General features: G+C 41.7%; 1 protein-coding gene across 3 annotated transcripts in view; it reads right to left on the bottom strand.

Annotated features, from left to right (window-relative positions):
- ARHGAP18 (Rho GTPase activating protein 18) overlaps positions 1-18,254 on the bottom strand; it is a 135,797-nt gene that overhangs the window by 65,780 nt on the left and 51,763 nt on the right. For 2 of the 3 annotated variants that reach the window (XM_047758934.1, XM_047758943.1), the window contains exon 2: positions 574-767. In XM_047758934.1, coding sequence (XP_047614890.1) covers positions 574-767 — 194 coding nt within the window. Of the gene's footprint in view, positions 1-573; positions 768-6,766; positions 6,786-18,254 lie in introns of those variants that run through there. The other variant, XM_047758953.1, reaches the window with a different exon arrangement.

Below are 18,254 nucleotides of genomic sequence, written 5' to 3'. Positions count from 1 at the left end.
AAAGTGACTTGGCTAGCAACAAAATAAATAACTATTCTCAAGCATTTGAAAGGCTATCATGACAAAACGAAATAGGCTTGTTCTGCTTTTCCAAAAGGCAGATCTACAGCAAATGTGTCAGAGGTAGAGTCAAACAGGTTATAAATCAACAAAATAAAGAGCACACAAAGAGCACAAGCCGATTGACCAATGGAAAAACACTAGCATCATCAGCATCTACACTCACTAGAGGCCAAATGACCATGTGGCTAGGATACTGCAGAAGGAATTTAGAGAGGTTAGATGATTTCAAAGACCAAGTCTAACCCTAAGAGTCTATGATACGGGAGGCTTATCCAACAAGATTCCAGCCATACCCAAAACTAAGTCAGTTTACTTATGTCACTTATATTTGGCAGTTGCATCCATAAATCTGCCACAATTAAATCATTTTCAAGATGAAAAGCAACCACCATCATCGTCTTTTGCCGGTCTTCCTATTTTTAATTTTCTCCCCCTCCTCTTGCTTTCCATATAGCCATTTCCCATCAATACATTTGCCAAAAAATCAAGTTTTATTAATTTCATTATTACCATCAGGCTCTTTGACAATCACCACCTCTTGATCTTGTCTGTTCTCACTAGATTTCTTGATATTTTCTAGTTCAATCCAATAGTCTTCCATAGAGAGTTCATCCAAAGAATCCTGGGAACTCGATCGATCAAATGGAGGCCTTTCGGTAACTTTGGTGGTTTCCTGGTTCATAGTGTACTGGCCATATCTGCGACTGTAAATTCAAAAGAAAACACAATTCATTTTAGCACATGAGGAAGTAGCACAATTTTTAAAATATCATAGTACGGAGCTGCGAAATTCAGAAACTCCTTAAGTTCTCCTTAACAAAACCAAAGAGATGTGTATTTTGAAACTGTTTATCTTGAGATGCTATTGATTATAATATGCTTGTAGAATGAACAATATTATTCCCTACAGAAAAGTATGGCAAAGAACAAAGAGTAATGGCATAAAGCATTTTTCCATTTCATGTCATTTTTCAGGCTCGCTTTTTTTTTTTTAAGGGCCACACCTGTGGCATATGGAAGTTTCCAGGCCAGTGGTCCAGGGGTTGAATCAGAAGGAGCTGCAGCTTCCAACCTACACCACAGCCGCAGCAATGCCAGGTCTGGGCCACACCTGCGACCTACACCACATCTTGCAGCAATGCCGGACCCTTAACTGACTGAGTGAGGCCAGGGATTGAACCGACATTCTCATGAATACTAGTTGGGCTCTTAACCTGCTGAGCCACAACGGGTACTCCAAGGCTCCTTTAAACCTGAAAATTTGTTCACAGAAAGCAAAAGGTTAAATCTTGATTAAAGGTCAGTAAAACTGTGATTGAATTTTACATACTATTTCAAATTTATCACTGATACCTATCTACTAAACTCAGCCAAACCTTATATAGAAAATATCTGCAATCAATGAGTGAGGAACCATTTGAATTTTCATTTCATTTTTTGGAACTGAAACATAAGTAGAAGGATGATATATTAAATTTGCTGTTACATTCTATTTTAGAAAGTAATTTTCAATCTTTACTTATATATGTATATATTTTAAAATGTGGTAAAAATGTATTAATTGGAAATTCTGAATAGTTAGGAATTACCTCTTAAATTTAGCTAAATATAACCTGTGAAAAAAGAATAAATGTATCTTCATGATTTCAAGTTAACTATACTTTTTCTTTATAAGCCATAGCCTACCTTCTATTAAAACTGAATTAAAAGACCTAATAATAAAAACCATATAAAATAGAAATATTGAATTATTTTATTCCTATTGATATTACGATGGGAGGGAGCCTTATTACTTAAAGAAGGAAATTTTTCAGTTATGGTTCTTCCCCTTTGTATTCAATAATTTTTTAGAAATATCATTTGAGGACAATAATTGGTGAACTAGTGTTTTGTTATTCTAATTTCAAACCGCTTTTTTATCTCCCAAGGGGACACTAGGAAGTAATACTTTGCTAGATTGGTTTTACTTACTCCACATACTTAAAATAAAAAATGCAACAAACAAAATTTTCATAGCTGTGAACATTTTCACATTTAAACTGACCTTTCCCATAACAATTTAAAATAGGATTCAATACTACATAAGGAAGAAGGTCACTCAACTCTGATCAAACCTACCCAGCAGTTTAATTCCAACTGACTTCTTAGAAAAAGTCAAATAATTTAATCCTCACTGCTGCAAATAAATGCAACATAACTGACTACTTAACTGTAATATGCTAAAGGGCCAGTTTTATCCCTTGAAAGATGGTTCTCTCTGCCTTGATTACACATTTATTAATGCTGGTTGCATGAATGAATGAACAATCCCTATAATCTCCCTCCAGGAGTAACCCTGGGATGGTGATGGGTGGATGATAAGATGAGGCCAACAGGAGGAAGTCTAGACATGGTGTGTGAATTTTTTCCTCTGGTCTCTACTGCCCATCCTTTGCCTCTTCCACCCCTTAATTCAAGAGACACTTCCTCCCTCCCAGTCCCAAGTGTTCACATTCTTGGCCTGGTCCCCTTCTTCCACCCACTGGCCAGGATACATCAGTGTTCTCAGTTTAGGATTCACACTCCTGATTCTCACGTTAAAATGTGAATGAGAAAGCTCTCTCTCTTAAAAATGAAAAGTAAATGATAGTATTTTTTAAATTTCTCTGATCAGGAGTAGCTCAACTGATCATCTGCTCATATCCCTTAATCCTGCTTTACCAGGATAGCTAAAGCTAATTTATAGAGTATCTGCCAGATTCATTTTTGGTTGATTTCATGTCAACGATACAGATGCCCTATCCTTGCTTTTGTTACCTCTCATTATAAAGTAAGATTGTCTTCCTTATGCCTATTTTCTATTCTCCTTACCCCATGGGAGAGCATGATGAGAACTGTGGTATGTGTTAAATGTAATGACTAATGCCAAATAATTTGGTTTATCTGTTCACAGGAAAGAGGTGCCGTTGAACGAAAAGTACATTAAGACTTTCACTCCTGAAGGAATTGTGTTTATTCTGGCAAGAATTTTCCAGTAAATTTCCATTAAGATAGCCTGGGCAGAAAAATGCAAGGGCATTGAGCAATAGCACTGTTACGTAAATATACCTTCTATATCAAACCCTGCTTTCAAAACACGCATAAAACGAAAATCTAATCGCTGGGTGCTGAAGAATCCACTCAATATTTTGACTTTAATAAGATTTAAAAACTGAATAGGCTTGCTGTAATAACCTGCAGATACGGAGTCATGGAAAGGAAGTTTGTTTTTTTTTTTTGATTACTGGCAAATGTTGCAAGAAAACAATTTCTTTTTAAATATTAGGGGATGGAGTGTAGGAAGGAGGCAACCATTCGGTGAAGAGTCCCCTCCTCAGACAGCTGCCACATAGTCTGTATTTTCTCTAAAAATGTGACTGCACATTTTTTAATTACAGTTCACATTAATAAAAACATGTCATGCCACTGCTTGTCTTTGTAGAATATCCTCACTTTTGCAGGCCAGATAGGCTGTGGTTAAAAGTCTGGCACTTCTTAACACTGTCCTGGTAAGAGGCCAGTGTGCCAGCTTCCTCGCTTCTGTTTTTAGGAGCATGTTTTATGACACCATGTTCATTCTGCAAATTGGGTTCAAAAACATAAAAGCAACATCTGCTAGACATAATGAAGTGCAGAGAAGAAATAGTCTCTTATTTCCAAAAGATCCCAGCCAACATATGGTGCTGAAATCAAAGAAACACACAGTGTGTACCACGGGCAACGGCCAATGACTGACTTTCTGGCAAGTGAGGGTTCTAATGTTTGTTCTTCCTCCCTCCCCATCCAGAACCCTATGTGCTAAACATCCTATGACCAGTCTTCAAAAGCTCTCCCACTTCTTGCTTTTTACAACTCTAACCACAGCACCAGACACTGCGCTCTAAGATGAGTTCCTTCCCCGTTGGCTGCACAGGTCATGCTCTCTCCACTTTTTGCCCTTGGGCTTTTTTTCCCCATGGGTACTAACACTGCCAGCAAATATTCAACCTAAGACCCACAAGGACCTTCATGGTGTGTTATCTCACTGGCATTGTCCTTATGGCGTGTTGAAAAAAAAAAGGGGGGGGGGGCGCTCTGTTCTCTTTGTTTTCCCCAGGTCTATTTTGTCCTCTATTTCTGTAGTAGTTCTTCCACCTGGCCAGTGAATTTCAAATGTACTGATGGAAAGAGCCTCCTTGCCTGCCCACTTACATCTCAACAAGCATCCCATCTGAATAAATCTATCTCTAGCATCCGAAAAAAAAAAAAAAATGTAATGATGACGTTGAGCATATTGGTGATGGCTGTTATTTATTGTGTCCCAGGGAACATTAAACTGATCTGACACAAGCGGCCCTTCACAAGGAGGTGGAGCTTCCCGAGCACCATGCTGACTGCGGTCCACCACTGGAAGAACTCCACTAACGATTCACCCCAGCACCAAGGCAGTGAGCCAAGTGTCAGGGAAGCATGTGGGACTAGGAGCCCTAAGTACCAAATGATTCCAGCTCCATGGTCCTTGGAAAATCACTCCTCTGATTCTAACTTTTTCCTATCTATGAAATGGAAGGAATGCTGATAGCCTTGACTGCTTTGTTTGCTGTGAGTTATCAAATGAGAATTCCTACTGAAGTGCCTGGGAGGTAACCAAGACGGCAGCAAACATCTCCATAACTGCCAACTACAGATAACTGCCACTCCCCTAGTTTAATAAGGTCACCTTTGCCCTCTTCTAAGGTTCAGAGAAATGACCTAACCTCTAGGGACAGCCATTCTTTTTTTTTTTTTTTTTTGTCTTTTTGCCATTTCTTGGGCCGCTCCTGCAGCATATGGAGGGTCCCAGGCTAGGGGTCAAATCGGAGCTGTAGCCACTGGCCTATGCCAGAGCCACAGCAACGCGGGATCCGCACCATGTCTGCGACCTACACCACAGTTCACAGCAATGCTGGATCCTTAACCCACTGAGCAAGGGCAGGGATCAAACCCACAACCTCATGGTTCCTAGTTGGATTCGTTAACCACTGCACCATGACGGGAACTCCCATACTAAACATTTTCAAAAAAAAAAAAAATCAAGGGCTGCCAGAGAACTTCGGCGATTGATGATAGCCACTGATGTGCACACTATTAGATATTAAAGCTGAAAAAATTAAACACTAATTAATAAGAAGAAACATCTTAATAAGAAGAAGAAACATTTTAACTTTTTTTGGAGGGAGAGGGCCTGTATTTTCCATCCCCCCCCCCAAAAATAGTGAGGTAAATAGCATTGTTTTACATTTTTGAAACTGTCTTTAATATCTATTAACAGAAGACATCTAGATCCTCACATTTGCCTCTACATTTGCTCTTTTGCAGTAATGTTAAGTCACGTAGTTTCTGGGAGACTCTGCTGTACTCTCAGGAGAGAATGAGAATGAAAAAGACCAGTAACGTCTTGGTGTGATTATGAAAATAGTTCTGGGCTCCTAGACCCCTGAGAGCCTCAGGTGTTCCACAACCACACTTTGATAACTGCTGCTCCAGGATTTCTCAAAAACACCTAATGGATCTGAAAAAACACTCTGCAATTCCATGGGCAACCCTCCAGAAAGCCTTACTGAAAGAAACAGACATGCTCTCCTAGTGACTCTTGACCTACTTCTTTTCAGTTTAGTTTTACAGCTTTTCATCCAAACTGGGACTTACTCCAGTGATACATCCATATGCAATTCTGACTACAATGACAAAGAATAAAAGCATCATTTAAAAACCCTGCCTTGCCAATGTCTTCCATCACTTGCTTTTATCCACCATGTATGGTGGGCAGAAAGTCTCTCTAAGCTTCCTCTTTCGGCCAATGTATTTGAAAAAGTATATTTTCTTTAAGCTTCTCTGTCATCTGTACCTCTTCCTACAACCACCTTGAGGCCCTGATTTGGGACTGGGATGTTTCCTTGAATCCATATTCAACTATCTGATCCAACCTCTACTTTTTGTATCCCACCCCATCAAGAGTCATGTTGCTACACTTCATGTCCAGTCTTTCCTAGTTCTGGCCCTTGCAGAGGCATCTTTGTGGCCCAAAGTCTGCTTTCTTGAAGTCCTTTGATGCTAGGGCTTGGTTAAGTGTTGTTTTTTTTATTTTTTTTTTAAACAAGATTCTAAAAGAGGTATCCTTTCTTTCATGCTCCTTATTCTACTTTTATTTCCACTATAGGAAAAGAAGTGACTGGATTGAGATATGTAGGAAAATAAAGTTATTTTGGTTTGGTTTGGTTTTTAATGCACCAAAAAAAGTTGTTATTTATGACTTAACATCATGACTTATCATCAACTATAATGACCAAGTATATTTTAGATGAAGCCATATTTATTGAAGTGTCACTTTTAGAATGGTATGGGAGCTTGGAGATTTAAGCCCACCCCATTCACTTTCTAGATGAGGTAAAGAGACCCCAGGGGTCAATCTTCTTCAAAATCTCAACAAAGTGATGGTGGAACCAAGATCAGTATCCTCGTTTCTTCTTCAGTGGCCATTTTATTATACCAAATTGACTAGAAAGGGCAGAATTTACTTTTTTCACGTCCAATGCTCCAGTCTTTGTGAGCTTGTACTGGCACATAGCACAACCCAAAGAGATCTTGTGACACAGTCTACAATTAACGTTTTTAAATGACCACTGCACTTATCCAGAGAAAAATACATTTAGCAATCAAAGCATACCTCTTTAAAATGCATGAGAAATCTTTTCCAGGAGTTCCCGTCGTGGCGCAGTGGTTAACGAATCCGACTAGGAACCATGAGGTTGCGGGTTCGGTCCCTGCCCTTGCTCAGTGGGTTGACCATCCGGCGTTGCCTTCAGCTGTGGTGTAGGTTGCAGACGCAGCTCGGATCCTGCATTGCTGTGGCTCTGGCGTAGGCCGGTGGCTACAGCTCCCATTAGACCCCTAGCCTGGGAACCTCCACATGCCGCAGAAGCGGCCCAGGGAAATAGCAAAAAGACAAAAAAAAAAAAAAAAAGAAATCTTTTCCAGTGCATTTTCTCAAACATGGTTTGCCATGCTGGGGCATGACTTCAGATATATCCATAAAAAGAAAAAAAGAAAAAAAAAAAGCTTTGTTTTCAAGAAGTTTAAATGTTTTTAAATGTTTTAAAAATTCACTCTGCTCCTCCATCTATATTATCTCTAGGATGTGGGGAGGGGGTGTTTCTGATGTGTAGATTTTCTCCTCTTGTCAGTGATATTAAAGAAGTAATCACTGCCCTAGTGAGATGGTGAAGCTCTTAATACCCTGTAATGGCCTTGTCCATCAGTCTACACTGAATTTGAATTGACTATGAAAAGCTGCAGCCTGTGAATGACCCAAGTCATTTTTCCCCAGGAACTGAATGCCTACTATTGTTTCCCTGAAAGCAGTAATTATTAGGAGTAGCTCTGCCACCAGAAGAAAGAACACTGACAGTGACCAAAGGCGGTACGAAGTTGATTGGAGAGCCATACCACACTGGCCTGCTCTCACGCCCAGGCGGCCTTCGAGTCCAGGGAAAGGATTCCTCCCATCTCCTATCCAACCCAATCACTATCGTTTTCAAAATATGTTAATTTTCACATTTCAGGTAAACTTACTTTTACTCTTTGTATATTTTGCCCTTTTCATGGTGGGGAGGGCAAAATAAAATTTACTTATTATTTCTTTCAGTTTTCTTTTTCTTTTAAAAAAATCACAGTCACCTAACATCTGTACACCACATTGGCGTAGTCTTCAGGGTCAGTGTCCACCCAGTTTTGACAGGCGGCCAAACAATGAGCAAATGAACTGATGACGCTCTATTTACACAACATGGCCCAGGCAAAACTGAGAGGCGAAGCCCATTAGTGACACTGTTGAGAGAGCTTTGAAAACTTGGCTTTATCACTTTTATAGAAAACTGTGGCACATTCGCATGTAACTACCACTAAACGAATAGGGTACAGGCATCGACCACCACCAGGTAGAGTAGAAAAGAAAGGTGAAAAGGCACAGGACAGAAAGGCAGGTGCGAGAGTCATGAGGCAGCCAAGGTGAGTCTGGAAAATGAACTTCCCTTTAGGTTCAGACATAGGGTGCATAAAGGGGGAAATTACGAGCTAACATGGGCCATCAGACACAGGTCTTTCCTATTTTTGAGCCCTGGTTCTGAGTAGAAGTGAGATCCTCTTTGGTCTCTGAGCTTCCCCAACCTCCCTCAGAAGGTAGTTATTCTTCCTCAGTCCGAGAGATGACTCAACCAAGGGGAGCCAAAGGGGAGCCAGGGATCTTAAAGGTCAAAAATATTTTCCAAGACAAGGGTAAAAAGATGTACAGTGGGCTTTGACATAAAATACCAAGATCTTGGATGACTGGTTCAGAGCCTATCCAATGGAGTTTGCACAAGCACTCCATTCAATCCTCTGTCACTAGGATTTGTCCCCAGCACTTGGAGGCACCTGACCCATCTCTTGGCCAGAAGGCCTGCCTCTTCTTGTCCTGATGAGTCAGACAGCCACCTGGAGATTCAACACCAGCAGCTACTTGGCATTGTGAGCACAGGTGCTCCAGCTGGATCTGCTTCCCAGTTGTCATTACTCTATTTTGTATCCTGGTCCCTTTCTCCATAGGGGGACTGGAATAAAGACATTTCCTCGCTTCTTCAGTCACCCCACAGCCCTGACCACATCCTGCACTGTGGCACTCACACTCACGTCTCTACCCCTATACTGTATGTTCCTTGGGGTGAGAAATTGTAGGATTGTTTTGTTTTATTTTTTTTTATTTCTCTCTCTCTCTCTCTCAATCTGGGTGTACCTGGGTTTAGCAATTTGTTTGCCATAGCAGATTCTGGTGAATTATTCAGTTATTAATTACGAAATTACTGCTGCCTCTAAAATAATATCTTTTTAATTTCTAAGGTGTTTCTTATTTAATTGCACAAAACTACAAAGGAATAAAATAGGGACATGAAAAGTAGATAATAAAGAAATCAGTCATTAGGAAACCCTAAAAGGTAATTGTTTTATGCTTTGGTAACTCTTGGGTGTTCAGTTTGAAAGTAGGCGTCCTTATGAGGGAATAGAAACATACAAAAGAAGGAGCCAATGTCACATCAGATGGTCATAACAGTAAGTCACAAACAAGCTCCGGCACACGGTTTGTTAAGCCCACATTCTCTGGTTCCATCCTGTCAACTTAATCTCTGAACCAAATTTCTAAATATTTGTTGAACGCCCACTGTATGTTGGGCACCTTATCGGAGATGTCTGTCCAGGCAACCCACTCAAGCCCTGTCGTGAGACAGATTCTAAGTGACACTAACACTAGGTATGAGTGGAATTTTCCAGTTCCTCACTGAACCAGTGACCCAGACAACTCTCCCACATGGGCCTCTGGGTCATGACTTCTGCTTCAGCCTTGTCCCTGACACGCTTGAGGCCCTGCTGAGGTTCACCTGTCCTTCCTCACAAAGAATTTCACTTCCTGTCTAACTGCCAACGACCCACTCACCCCCACTTCACCCTCCATTCAATCATTTCCATAGAATCGGATCAATGATTTGAGGCTACCTCCACAGCCCCTGCGGGGATCCCTCTCTTCCCTGGACTGCACAGTCCTCCTGGATCTGCCGGAAGCCCACTCGCTCCTTCCTAATGGAGGCTGTTCTTTCCTGAGAGGGAGTCTGGCTTCTCATGACAATTATCTAATGCCTGGTTCTTGTTTCACAACAGTCATGCGGTTTCAAAGGTAGTTGTTAGCATCCAAAATTGTCACCAACCTTTTACCCATTTATTTTATTGCTTTTAACAAATCCAAGTTTTGTCTTTTTTGTCTCAGCTGTGCCCTTTTCTTCCTGAGAAATCCATCAAGTTTTCAACACATTTTCTGGGGTGAAATGAAGAAGAGGATTCACTAATGAGGACCCAAAGTCTTCTGTTTTCTCTAATATTCTTGAACTTGTCATTCAAAAGCCCCCTATCATGCCTTCTATTAGCTTAGAATCTCATCATTGCAGTTCGCCAACATGCCTTAAAAATACATGAACACAAACAGATAAACTTTGACCAATGCACAATTCTTTCACATACAAGACTTCACAGTATAAGTGAGGATCGAGGATTCAGAGTAGATGTTTAACAGCTGCCAGGAATCTCATTCTGGGTGCTGACTGACTTTAGATCGACACGCTACAATTTTCTAATATCCTCATCCAACCCATAAAATAGGTAGCTATAGATTCATGATGCCCGCCATCACAGAGGTACTAACAAAATATCTGTTGATGTAACATGAACCCATGAGTCTTAATATTTTTAAACTTCATATTGGAATAGTGTTGAATATAGCACTGGTTTTATTTATTTCTATGGGCCAACCTCCTGCCCTTCTGTAAGACTTTTATATACATATTAACATCAATTTTCCTATGCTAATAAAAATGTGGGCACAAGGAAAAGTCAGATTAAAAAAAAAACTTTTGATAATAACTCAAGCTACACACATGGGCACATACTGTGGAAGAGATGCAGACATTATTCTTAATCTCTTTTTGGTTCATTGAGATTGTTACAATAAGGTAGGGAAATGCTTGGAGTTCCCGTCATGGCTCAGCTGAAAACGAATCTGACTAGTATCCATGTGGACAAAGGTTCAATCCCTGGCCTCGCTCAGTGGGTTAAGGATCTGGCGTTGCCGGGAGCTGTGGTGTAGGTTGCAGACGTGGCTTAGATCCCGAGTTGCAGTGGCTGTGGTGTAGGCCGGCGGCTACAGCTCTGATTCAACCACTAGCCTGGGAACCTCCATATGCCATGGGAGAGGCCCTAGAAAAGGCAAAAAGACAAAAAAAAAGAATACTATAGACAGACACTAGAAGAAAATGCTAAAACTGAAAGGATGTCTGTGTTTATATCATACAATAAAAAGAGAGAGGATATACACACTTCTACATCATTTCAATGTAATCCTGGTGAATAGTAATAATAGAACAATTTAAAATAGCAGCAACAGTGTGGCAAATACCTGGGTAGGAAAAAAGAAAGCTGCTTCACTTAGGCTGCAGTGTGTAATTTTATGGATAGCTCCAAATGACCTTCAAATACTATAATGCTCCACTGATAAATACTGAAGGCCAGGAAGTAGTTTTCTAAGCCAGGTGCCATAAGTCAGCTCTCCTGAGGGGACTGGGGGGGAGGGGGAATAACTTCCAGCTTTTCAAATAATTTACCCAAATTTGGAAACGATTTATCTGTAACAGTTTCCACTAAATGTGGAAGTCAGTCACAAAGGAGACGATGTGAATGCTACTGGCTAATTTTTCTCATTTAAAATGAGATTATCCAAGACTGCTTTTTTCTGAGCTGACCAATACAAGACAGGTGTGGATGCAAGTTGTCTCAAAGATACATGAATTATAAAATAAAACACGGGAAACGAAAGGCAATTTCCAATGGGTAAAATATTGATGGGGGGGGGCAGATTTCAAGTTTAACCTTAGAAGGGAAAATTGAAATAAAACAAAAATCCCACAAAAACAAGTGTTCTCAGCAAAAGCCACCGAGCTCTGTTCAGAGGACAGGAACAGAGCTCAGGGGCCAGTGAGCGGGGCAAGGGTTTTAGGGGAAGGAATTACAGGAAGCTGCAGGGGATGCAGGGAAGAAAAGCAGAAGGTAAAGAAAAAATATTGGTAAGAAAACAACTAATGCTACTCCTTAGCATTCCCACACCATCTAGCACAGTCACCGACATACTGAGCTCTGCTAAATGCCACCCACAGGTAAATCGTATTCTGGGAGGATTAAATCCCCCAAACTGGAAGTTTATAAGCCTGTCCGAGTTTATGTTTGTTTTCTTTTCTTTTCTATTCTTTTCTTTCGAGGGCTGCACTTGCAGCCTATGGAAATTCCTGGGCTAGGGGTCGAATCTAAGCCACGTTTGCGACCTACACTGCAGCTTGTGGCAATGTCAGATCCCCCATGGAGCAAGGCCAGGGATGGAACCCACATCCTCATGGCTATTTGTGGGGTTCTTAACCCACTGAGCCACACCGGGAACTCCTCATCCTGTCCTAGTTTGATTTCCATCCTGGTTCTCTTAAGAAGCCTCTGAGGAGTTCCCATCGTGGCTCAGTGGTTAACGAATCCGACTAGGAACCATGAGGTTGAGGGTTCGAGCCCTGGCCTTGCTCAGTGCGTTAAAGATCCGGCATTGCCATGAGTGGTGGTGTAGGTCGCAGAGGAAGCTGGGATCCCACGTTGCTATGGCTCTGGCGTAGGCCGGCGGCTACAGCTCCGATTGGACCCCTAGCCTGGGAACGTCCATGGGCCAAGGAAGCGGCCCTAGAAAAGGCAAAAAGACAAAAAAGAAGGAAAGAAAGAAGAAACCTCTGAATCTCTAGCTCATTGACCTGTTACTTACATGGGGCAGCAATATTCCCACTTAGCATCTGGTTCCAAAATACCACTCCATGGGGGGAGTCTGAAATTGGTTAGGAAGTTCCCAAGAAGCCAATGTCCTTGAGAGACTCCCCCCCCCACCCCCCGGCCTAGGCTGCTGGCACTCTAGGTAAAAGGCTGATGTTAAATCAAGGTCCAGCTCGAGGATGTCTACCTCCAGTCTTCCACTGCCTTTCCTCTTGCTCTCTTCTGCTCTCCCATATATGGATTCTCCTTTCCACCCAGTCCCTACAAAGAAACCATGCAGACAGTGATAATCTCTTTCTTAACCAAAGGTGACCTTCCTGAACACTGCTTTCTGCACCGGGCCAAGGCTCCTGGAATTCACATCCCCGTCAGATCTGCTACCCATGTCCCACCCTGCCAGGAAAGAGAGGTGGAAGAATGAACTGTGGTCTTAGGAGGCTAACACTGCAAACGAGATTAGCCAATGGACCACAGATTGGAGAACAGAGCCTCTGGAGACCAGAACTAAGTTCTAAAAGGAGTAGCTGAAAGGATTAAGAGGACATGGGTCCCCAGAGCAGAAGGTGGTATCTGTGCAGAGCATCAAGGGCCTGGTAGCCAGGAAGGATCGAAGATGAACTTCCTTTACTATTTTGTCCAAGTAATAAACCTTCAGAAAGACCTAGGTTGTCAGACACTCTATAGGGAAGATGCAAGACTTACAAACATTTTCCTGTTCTTTGTCTTTTTCAACTCAGGTATTTGAAAGCCAACTACTAAGAGTTCCCACCTCATAAAGGACTTCAGTTCTTTCCTGAAGCTGCTTCGATAAACTAAAATACATAGGTTTTTTTTTTTTTTTTGCTCTTTTTTAACCACACCTACAGCATATGGAAGTTCCCAACCCAAGCCACTTCAGAGACAAACGCCAAATCCTTAACCCGCTGCATGACAGCAGGAACTCCTAACACAGCTGTTTTTATTTTTTATTATTTTTAATAGAACTTTTTTTATTTTATTATTTTTTTATTTTATTTTTTGCTATTTCTTGGGCCGCTCCCGCGGCATATGGAGGTTCCCAGGCTAGGGGTCCAATCGGAGCTGTAGCCACAGGCCTATGCCAGAGCCACAGCAATGCGGGATCCGAGCCGCGTCTGCAACCTACACCACAGCTCATGGCAACGCCAGATCGTTAACCCACTGAGCAAGGGCAGGGACCGAACCCGCAACCTCATGGTTCCTAGTCGGATTCGTTAACCACTGAGCCACGACGGGAACTCCACAGCTGTTTTTAGAAATACTTGTGACTCTAAGCAAATGCAACCAACCTATCTAACATTACAGGAATGTCAATTTTTTATATTTAAATTTTATTTATTTTTCTTTTTAGAGCAGCACCTGTGGCATATGGATATTCCTGGGTTAGGCATCAAATTGGAGCTACCACTGCAAGCCGATGCCACAGCCCCAGCAACACCAGCTTGGATGCTGCATCTGCAACCTACACCATAGCTTGCAGCAACTCAGGTCCTTAACCCACTGATGGAGGCCAGGGATGGAACCCCCCGCCTCACAGACATTAGGTTAGGTTCTTAACTCACCGAGCCACAATGGGAACTCCTCAATTTTGTTTTTAAAAAAAATCATTGTGATGAAATTAATCCATATAATAAAGCATATTTTCCATCTTTAGTGATGAAGGGGACCCTAGAAAGAACAGTGGAACCGAAACACAGTCAACACTTCAGTGCTTCGGTGGATTGTTGCTACAGAGCTTGGGTCTTGCTTGGTAATAAAAAACAGATAACTAAGCTGTGATTCATACATTCATTCAACAAATACTGGCTCCTCATTAATTGCAACGTAATATACATGTTGATGTCCAAAGCAGCACAGGGCCTCACCTCCAATCCCCGAAAGGGTACGGGATAATAGAGGAGATAAAACACGTAAGAAAACAACAATTTGGGGCTGCATCAGCTCTGTGCAAATGCCTGGCACAGACAGCAGGTGCTACCATGCTCATTCCAGTTAAACAGAGGCAGACACGGAGGCCAGAAAGTGTAAGAAATGTTTGTAGCACAGTAAGAGGAGCTAAGAAGGGTGATTCTAGGCTCTTGCTGTACCTCATTCTGATTTTAATAAAGCACTCCCCAGAGCCAACAATGTCTTCCTGCTATTGCATTCAACTTTACTTCCCTCTAATTTAAGCCCATTTCCTCCAAGCAAATAAAGAATTAATCAGTGTCCTCTTTATACTAACCCTTTTGCTGGGCATAGTTTTCAGTCAGTCCCTTATTATACCTTGAATTGGCCAACAAATAACATTCACTTCCTTTTTCCTCCTATATATTAAAAAGCAGTGTTTTAGAAATACACTCTACAGTACACATCCTTAATGGCATCTGAATCATGATACAGGTAGCTGCATATCACCTTATTTTGAAATTTTCCCTTCAGGGGCCTTTTTCAGATTGGTTCTTGCCCTGCAAATGAAACCTCCAAGGTATACCTGCTTGGGCCCAGGTGGGTGGTCCTTGGCACAGATACCAGTTGGAAACCTAATCCTAAATGTTTCTTCTTCCTCACGGAGGAAGTAAACACTGCTCTGAATTGCTCTTCTTGGACGGTTCTGCTTTCTTTTTTAAAAAGCTTTGCTAATGATTTGCATTAATATTATGCTAATAAAAGTAAGGGGATGCTAACGAATTCGGTCTCTTCAGTAGTAACTAAGGATCAGAAAAAGAGAGGGAATTTGCATATTTTCATGAACAGAGTGAGCTGACATTTAAATACTCGTCGCCTTTCCTCAAGAAAAATAATAATAATACATGTCGGGCCAGTCTGGGCAGAAGTAATTTCTCCAGCGGAACCATCTAAAACCCAAGTATTTCAAGAGACATTTTGCTTCTAAGCATGAATCTCTGAAGACAAGGATGAGCATTCAAACACAGGGCAACCATCTGCATCATAAATACATTTCGGTTCCTCTCTGCAGAAGGAATTCATTTACTGTTGAAGGCCATTCACTTCCACTTCTGAGTGCTTATTCCTCAAAAAGCTTCCAAGTGTTGTGAGAACAATGATTAAAAGAGGATCTTTCCATCTGTGCTGCATTAGGCTGCAAGACAGCCCCTCCTGCAGAAACAGCTTTTGCATAATTCATTGTGCCATTTTAAACCCTAATCAGTGAATTGCAAGAAGCGATGGAGTGAGTACAGAAGGAAGAGAGACTGACATTTATTGGCTACCTCTGAGGCATTCACCTCATCCTTACTTGGGGTTACTGCTCCTTGAATCATGGTACATATGCCCTCATTTATCTCCAACAGGTTCTCACCCCCACCTCAGGTACTGTCATCATTGTTCGGCCATATTAATGTCCCAAGAAAGAGCACTTCTTAGGTAATTATCACTGGATGGTACAGAAAAGAAGATTCTATTGGAGGACAGAAGAGGCTGGCTTATCTCCAGCTCTACTGTTCCCGGTGTGAGCATAACAGAAAACTCACCCTGTAATAATACCTCGAGTTGCTTCCAATTCTAAAAATTATGTAACTCGAATCTGTTCACACTGATTTTTCACATATAAAGTCTTAATTTAGCCAGTCACTTTGCCTAAGTGGTGCATTTTTTTTTTTAACGGAAGTTGACAAGAGAGTTTTATTTTTGTCTTTTTAGGACTGCATCCATGGCATATGGTTCCCAGGCCAGGGGTCAATTCGGAGCTGTAGCCGGCCTATACCACGGCTACAGCAATGCCAGATTTGAGCCACATCTGCAACCTACACCACAGCTCACAGCAATGCCAGATCCTTAACCCACTGAGCGAGGCCAGGGATCGAACCTGCATCCTTCATGGATATTAGATTTGTTTCCACCGAGCCATGGTGGGGGAACTCCTTGTGATGCATTTTTTAAAGAAAGGGGCCTTTCTGGGTTCCCCCACCTACCCCCTCAATAATAGAAGCTTTACTTTGATTTATTAGTTATTTGGAGTTCCATTTAAGAATTTACTGGAAAAGGATTTTATGACTACAAGAAATTTTTCTAAGTGTCTTACGCATCTCGACCTTAAAAAAAAACTTTTATAGAATCTTAAGCTTTCAACGTAGAAAAATTAATTAAGCAGAAAGTTTTAATGATGGTAGCATAAGCACCGAGAAACTATGCAGGCAGTAAGGTTAAAGACATGGATTACAAGGAAAATGTTCTCATTTTCCCTTTTTTATCACTCCATAGATCATAGTAAATATATACATACATAAATACATAAAATAGTCTGAGTTTTTATTAACACAGGTGACATACGGTAAAGTTCCTGAGATTTAGTTTGGCAGCTCGGAAAGAATCAAAAGAATCATCTCAAAAGATACTAAAGCTCAGACACTGAACAATGGTAGCATTTTCATATAAATGATTTTATTTTTAAAACAGTAACTCATAATTGAAATCTTAACCCTAAACATTAAACGCTCGATAGAATATTAAAAAGTACAATTGAGGGAGTGGCAGGAAATCTTCCTGAGTTGTTCTGAATGTGACGTATATTGTTATTTTACAACAGCGCTGTCTAATTGACAAACCCCAACAGTCATTCAAAATTTTCTAGTGGCAGAATTGAAAAAGCAAAAAGAAACAGGTACAATTAATTTTAATGGCACCCTTTAACCCGATACACCCAAACTATGCTCCTTGCAACATGTAATCAATATAAACACCCTGTAACCTATGCTTGTACCACAACTCAGTTTGGACCAGCCACATTTCAAGTGCTCCATCCATGGCTGGGGGCTCCTGTACTGACAGCACAGCTTGCAGCATGGATGGGGCAGTAGGCAGGTCCTCCTCAGATAGCCCAATATGGACAAATGATGGAATCCCCTACTTCCAACATGTAAAACTGTTCATCTATAGAACATTTGCCTTTTCAGTGACTCAGCCAACATTTAGGGAAAAGCTACTTTATTCCCCACCAAGCAAAACGATGAATGCAAGAGTACTTCAGACAAAGTGGGCACAAAACTTGGTAGGCAACAAAAATCTGTGCGATGAGCTTCAAATAATATTGCAAGTGGCAACTGCTACCGAACACAGATCAGAAATGTCACCAGCACAAAGAAGGAGATTTGGTCACCACTTCATCGAAGAGTGATACGAACTAGAACTTGAAGGCTGAGTAGGATTCTGTCAGGTAGAACATGAGGAGAAAGGCATTCAAGGCCGTGGCAACCATAAGAGCAAAGACACAGAAACAAAGATACACCGTTGAGTTTGGGGAACTATGAGTGGATTGATACAGACCAAGGCCACTGACTTTCAGGGAGGTGCAACCAGTGGGGGGGGGGGGGGGCAGGGAGAACAGTGTCAGGCTTTGGGGGAATAAAGGCTACAGGCAAGTGTGCTGGACCTTGCTTGTCATATGGAAACCTTGGACTGTGACAGGGGAAGGTCTTACAACAAGCAAATGTCACTCCCAATGAGTGTTTAAGAAACATCCTTGGAGTTCCCGTCGTGGCGCAGTGGTTAACGAATCCAACTAGGAACCATGAGGTTGCGGGTTCAGTCCCTGCCCTTGCTCAGTGGGTTAAGGGTCCGGCGTTGCCGTGAGCTGTGGTGTGGGTCACAGACTCGGCTCAGATCCCTCGTTGCTGTGGGTCTGGCGTAGGCCGGTGGCTACAGCTTTGATTCGACCCCTAGCCTGGGAACCTCCATATGCCACGGGAGAGGCCCAAGAAATGGCAAAAAGACAAAAAAAAAAGAAAAAGAAAAAAAAACATCCTTTTAAGAGGAATAAATAC

The sequence above is a fragment of the Phacochoerus africanus genome, chromosome 2 (assembly GCF_016906955.1).
Source record: "Phacochoerus africanus isolate WHEZ1 chromosome 2, ROS_Pafr_v1, whole genome shotgun sequence".
NCBI classification, from domain to species: Eukaryota; Metazoa; Chordata; class Mammalia; order Artiodactyla; family Suidae; genus Phacochoerus; species Phacochoerus africanus.
This window is presented reverse-complemented; position numbering and strand designations above follow the sequence as displayed.